We start from the raw sequence: 6,000 nt of genomic DNA, 5'->3' as shown, positions 1-6,000 counted from the left end.
TTTAGCAGTGGAGGGTCTGCTGAAGACAAATATTAGGGTGACTTGGCTGAAACTGAGCCCAGCCTTCCATTAAAATAATCCAGCAGTTTTATAAATTTAGAGATAAAGGCTGAATTCAACTTCTCTCTACTGCTTGTTAAAAAAAGATAATAATAAATCTATGGAAATCCATGGCTGTAACCCAAGTAAGGATTAAGAGCCCAGGTTTTGAGCCCATCCTGACTTTACAATTTACCCATCATTGAAACTTGAGAAGTGATTTAATCTTTCTAAGACCTCAGTTTCCAAATCTGCATAATGTGCCTAACAGCACTGCTCACATCAGAGGCCACAGTGGGGACAAATGGCCTGTGTCTTACATTTGGACCAGGACCAGCACGTGGGAGCCAGCATTTATTGAGTGGTTATTATCATTGCTTTTCCCTAAAAAGACTGTAAGACTAAGGAGCATGTTTGTTGAGTGGAAGAGGATTCTCAGTTGTGTCTAAAGTGAGAGGTCTTTCCTCCACAAGACCAGGGTAGTTGACTGTCTTATTTCCAGCACGTAGAACAGTGCTTCAGATATTTGTTGACATGAATGAACATTTCGGTGCATAATAATACGATCATTTCTGTTGGGTAAATTGTGTCTAGTACGCCTTTGTTGACATCGTCTTTGTATCCTAAGTCTTCTTGGGCACCTGGCACTAATCAGTGGTATGGTGACATTGTACCTGTTCATAGATCATTCAGGAGAAAGTCTAGATCTTTGCTCCCTGAAGACTAGGGTGACGGTCCATTCTTAATCATTCATGCTTTGTCATATCACTTCAGAGTCTAATAGGCTGTTTGCTTTCCTCCCTCCTTTCTGGCTGCCTATCTTCAACCAATTCTTTGTTGAGAAAGAGAAAAAAAAACAGCAGGTGAAATTTCAGTGGTCTTTTTGGAAGGAGCTATTGGCAAAATAAGGAGTTGAAATTATAGCAAATATATTGTCTACCAGCTGTATTCTTAACAGTGTGATTTCACTTAATTGTCATTGTAATTCTGAAAGGTGGGTACCACTATCCCATTTTACAGATGACAAAACTGAGACACTAAATTTGAATAACTTGCCCCCAGTTACACGACACAGCCAGCACGTGTGCAGCCAGGATTTCAGCTCAGGCAGTTGTGTTGACTCCCTGTTACCTTACCCTTCTAATTTGTTACACTGAAATGAGTAGAAGCAAATATTGAGAACCAAATCCCTTTAAAACTGAGGGACTAGGGAGGAAATAACTTATCTTCCCTGAAAACAAAGGCCAGGCTGAGACAGATGGCTGAGAGTCTAGGAAGCTCTTAATTGAGTTTACCCTTCAGTGGCTCAGGCAGCAAGCTTGGACCTGCCTTCAGTCGGCCTCAGGTAGAATCAGCTCCTTGGCTGATCTCTGACACTGATCATCTCATTATCAGGGAACAGAGTGAGAGGATGAGGGGGCACAGACTGCAGAATTCTGCTTTGAATAGTGCCAACCAGAACCTGCAGCCCCGAATTCTGGACACCGTTTTACCTTTTCTGTCCTGCTCACAGCACCGTGCTGCTTCACTCCTATGGCAGGGAACAATGTCTCCTGTTGAAAATGATAAGATTTGGAGGCAGATCCTACACAGGTGCCCAGACTCATGACTTCAAGATTTTAACTACAAGCCTTTAACTTCAAAGTTTGGAATGGTATTCAGAAATCTAAGACTAATAAATCAGGTTTAATTCACTGAAAAAAGAAAAAAAAAAAAAGACCTGTTGTTTTGGAACATTGCAGCTCAGAGAAGGTAAACAACTGACCCAACAGCAGAAGCGATTCTGCATAGGGTGGGGATGGAGCCAACGTCTGTCTGCCCCACTGCACCCTGCATGGAAAGTGAACTTGGCTCCCTGGAGACCTTGGCTTTTAAAGGTGGTTTCTCAGAATTTTTCTAAAATGTAGAACTCAATGTAGAATTTACCATTTACTCTAGAGCCGTGGTTCTCAAATGTAGTGTGCATCAGAACCCATGGAGGGCTCATGAAGACACGGGTGCCGGACCCCGCTCCCACAGCCTCTGATTCCGTAGGTCTGGGTGGGGCCAAGAATGTGCATTGATTTCTGACAAGTGCCCAGGTATTGCCACTGGTGGAGAGAGAGAGAGAGAGAGACACAGACACAGGGTGAAGTGATAGGATGCTGCACTAGGAGTCAGAAATCCTAAACCTGCCACTTCCTGTGAACAGAGCCTCGGTTTCCTTGTTGATAAACCATGTACAGGATCCTCAGTGAGAAAGCTACAGGACAGCTATGGGTCCATCCATACACATAGCCTCTGGCGTGGTTACTATGGTTACATGATACAGGAGGAGGAGGAGAGGCTTAGACCCAAACCACTGTTTTTTTTTCTCTGATTCTAAAGGGTTCTTCAGCTTCTATAAAATCCTTAAAGCAAAGAACCTGAAGGAGACACATCTCCTGAAATAAGCAAATAATCAAAGGGGGTTGGGGGAGCGTACATCAGTCTTAATGCTTATTTTCTCACATAAGGCTACATAGGCTCTGATGTGGACATTAAAATTCTGCGAACTGGCTCTCCAGCATAACTGCTGTAGGAGCTTTTAGCAGTCCTCATGGACCCTTGGGCAGCTTCTTACATTTGAGACGTCTAAGCTCTTATAAAATATGCTATTAATTTCATCAACAAGCCATTTGGAGCCCCGTATGTTTTTTTGGTGAGTGGTGTGCTTATCCTAAAACCCAATCTGATTTGATGACAAGAGCTATTAATCATATACTACTATGCTCCTTTGACAGATTAAGTGAAGAGTTAAACTTCTTTTTAAAATTGTAGCTATTAGCTCCTGCTCTTCCCCATATTTTCAGATAACATCTTTGAAAAGCAACCCAGCAAAACCCGAGTGCAGGAGAGACAACCAAATTATAGAAGCTGTTTTTCAGAACTACCAATATGTGCAATCCTCTGCTTTGGAGGAAGCTAGGTTACCTATTCCTAAGACCTGTTTAGGCTCAGGATGTTGGGTGATGGACAAAAAGATGCAAAGCTCTGAAAAGAGGGTCCCTAGCCACTGTCCCTTCAGTGGGACTGATGCCAGAGAGACTCAGCCTGACACGTAATCCCACCTCTGTCTACTCTTGATTTCAAAATCCTAGTAGTTGAACGTCTTAAAAACCCACCCACTCTGCTGGTTGTTGGTCTTAGTGGCGCCTCTTCAGAGACCGGGGAGTGGGGAGCTGTTTTTAAAGACTTTTTCTAGCAGCATGTGAGGATAATCTAATTAAAGCTTTCGATGCCTAAAACAGATGAGACAGCTAAGCACAAAGGACGTAACCCAGAATACGTACCTTGGTTACCTGTTGGAGTTGTCATCATTGATGATATTAATTTTATTTTTGCATATCTGAATTTCCTAAATGTTCATTATAGAAAAAGGGACATGGGCTTTTTTTATCTTTAAAAGTCATGAATGTTGTTACCTTTGTCCTAATTTCTCTGTGATGATAGCATCAGCAGACTTGGCATCCTTAGGCCAACATTATAGAGTGACTTAGACATACTATATATGGTTCCTTCCTATTTAGACTAGGTTGTCTCTCGCTATCCAAAGGGCCAAGTCTGGAAAAAAACTTTTTAACTAAAGATAATTTCCATATTTCACCTATCAACGTGAAAAGCCCACCTACTTTATAATAGCGGCAATTAAAATATTGTCATTTAAACTCGGCAGTTATTACCATGGCAACTGTGTGTTAAGATTGTTTTTTCATTTCTTGCAAAATGAGCAGGGAGATGTGTGCCTTTTTAAAACGGATAAAGTTTTTCGTTACTCTCCCTTTATCTGTATTTTCTCAAGGTTATTTTGGAAGACCAAACAATGCTGCTAGTCATAAAGTTGACTTTGTGCAGGTTGCCTGATCCATGGGACTGGAAGGATTTAGAGATTTTAGCACAGGGAGAGCCAGATATCAGGTCAGCCTCCCTCCTTTCCTTGTTTCTTCCCGTCAGCCCCATCATTCCACCTCTGGAACTGGTGGCTGCTTCTCCCGGACCCTGCAGAAATGCCTTCCCAAGGGTCAGGGAGCTTCCTCAAAGAGACAGCCGCCATCATTGATTGGGTCAATGGATAATCAGTAGCTTGATGTCCAGCATCACCCAGGTCCAGTATTCAGAGCCTTGCAGGGTCCTATGTAGCAGGTCCCAGGGACAGCCGAGCATGTAAGCACAAGTCAGATGCTTCTTTTGGGCAGAAATGCTTCCACATCTGCACTCCTAATTTCGCTGATCTAGAATGTGCTCACTCTGTTTCAAGGTGGGGATGTAACAATGACTCAATGTTGGGCTTTAGGGGTCCATGAGAAATTATTGATATTGTCGAGTCTCAAAATAAGGCTGGCACTGAGCCTCAAAGGGGCTGGACCCAAACCTCCAGTAAGCACGCCTCTCAAGATCACGCAGAGAACCATGGTTAAGGGATGTGGACGAATTTTTATATACTCACATTATAGTCAACCCTAGCAGGAGCTAGCAAGGAAAATTGCAAATTTTCTTCCTTGTTCTGCAAACTCTTGAACTCCATTTGTACTACAAGATAGAATTTTTTTCTGCAAAAAGCAGAGGAATGGACTTAAATGAACTTGGCCCCTTCTAAGCCAGGATGCACAGGACTAAAAAGGCAGGCAGAACCACCAACCCCCCTTCGCCCCCAGGGAAATTTCTTCCTTAAGAGGACGTGAGGAAGGCAGGCATTCCTGTTAGACTCAGGGGGTTCAGATTTCACCATTTCTTTTAAACTTGAAACAGAGAAATTTAATTTGACGAGAACAGAAATCCTCTTGTCCACACCCCAATCTAAAATGTTTCTTTCCTTGGTTTATAGCACTTCATAAATAACCCATAGCCAAGATAACACTGACTTTCTTCCCCCAGCATTGCAATCCTGTAGCGTCAGAACAAAGAGCGTGTGTGTGTGTGTGTGTGTGTGTGTGTGTGTGTGTGTGTGTGTAAATAGCCAGAGATATTATTTATTGCAAGGGAGAAAACTGAGATTAAAAATTGCAGTTAGCAGCGAAGCAGGTCTCTTCCTTTCCTGTCAGCATTGCTTTGTGGCTGTGAGAGAGCGGAGCCCACAGGAGCCTGCAGGAGGGCGGCCTGTGGAAGATGCTGAACCAGTGAATGGAGAGGCCTGCCGGCGGGGGGAGGGGCTGCCTCGTCCTGGGGGGTGGAGGTGCAGCCGGGAACTTGGAGCTCTTGCTAAACATCAGGAATGATTTTTTCTCATCAACAGTAAGTGCCATTTCAGTCATCATCTCTGCCTATGGCCGACAGGCAGCTGCTGTCTCTGTGTGTCTTGCTCTCTAGCTCTCTCATTTTGGTTACAATAGAAATTACGGGTGAGATGGTGGCTGTAGAGTGTGTGTGTGTGTGAGTGTGTGTGTGTGTGTGTGCTCAGGCATCGGGGGATGGGTTCTTTCCCAGTGTCAGCATGCGTGTGGTGTCTGCAGCCAGCCTTTGACAAGCCGGGAAGAGACGTGATTACGCTGTGTGCAAAATGGAAGTCCTCTGGCGACATAAATGCTTCAAAGAGACGATTAGCTCAAGTGTATTGTAATGTCCATGACCCCACACCTGGGCTTCAAGATCTTGGAGTAATTGATTTATCCCACTATAAAGATGTTTAGTCATTTTAAAAAGATGCAGTTGTACAGAATTTGTACAGTGTTTTTTAGCAACTGACAGCTGCCCACACAGGTCTCAGCGTCTGTTTTAGGACAAATTCAGATCCTTTAACCATCCTAGTTTATTTTAAATTATGCCGTCCACATTGGCATAGGAATTATTTTAGCTTACGCTGATCTGGGCCCTTTATAATTTAACTGTAAACCTTTTAGCATGTAGAGAATAGGACTGAAATGTAAATTATCCCATATCCATGAATTTGATATTTAAAGCCTCCAACACACATTGTAAGACATAGGTCTGATATACAGAATGTTA

General features: G+C 43.2%; 1 protein-coding gene across 1 annotated transcript in view; it reads left to right on the top strand.

Moving 5' to 3' along the window:
• SYNE2 (spectrin repeat containing nuclear envelope protein 2) overlaps nt 1-6,000 on the top strand; it is a 333,055-nt gene that overhangs the window by 300,438 nt on the left and 26,617 nt on the right. The window contains exon 93 of the mRNA XM_019632109.1: nt 3,860-3,975. Coding sequence (XP_019487654.1) covers nt 3,860-3,975 — 116 coding nt within the window. The remainder of the gene's footprint in view (nt 1-3,859; nt 3,976-6,000) is intronic.

Source organism: Hipposideros armiger, unplaced genomic scaffold (assembly GCF_001890085.2).
Source record: "Hipposideros armiger isolate ML-2016 unplaced genomic scaffold, ASM189008v1 scaffold_1074, whole genome shotgun sequence".
Classification (NCBI taxonomy): Eukaryota; Metazoa; Chordata; class Mammalia; order Chiroptera; family Hipposideridae; genus Hipposideros; species Hipposideros armiger.
Note: the sequence above shows the minus strand (reverse complement) of the source record. Positions and strands in the feature narration are given on the sequence as shown.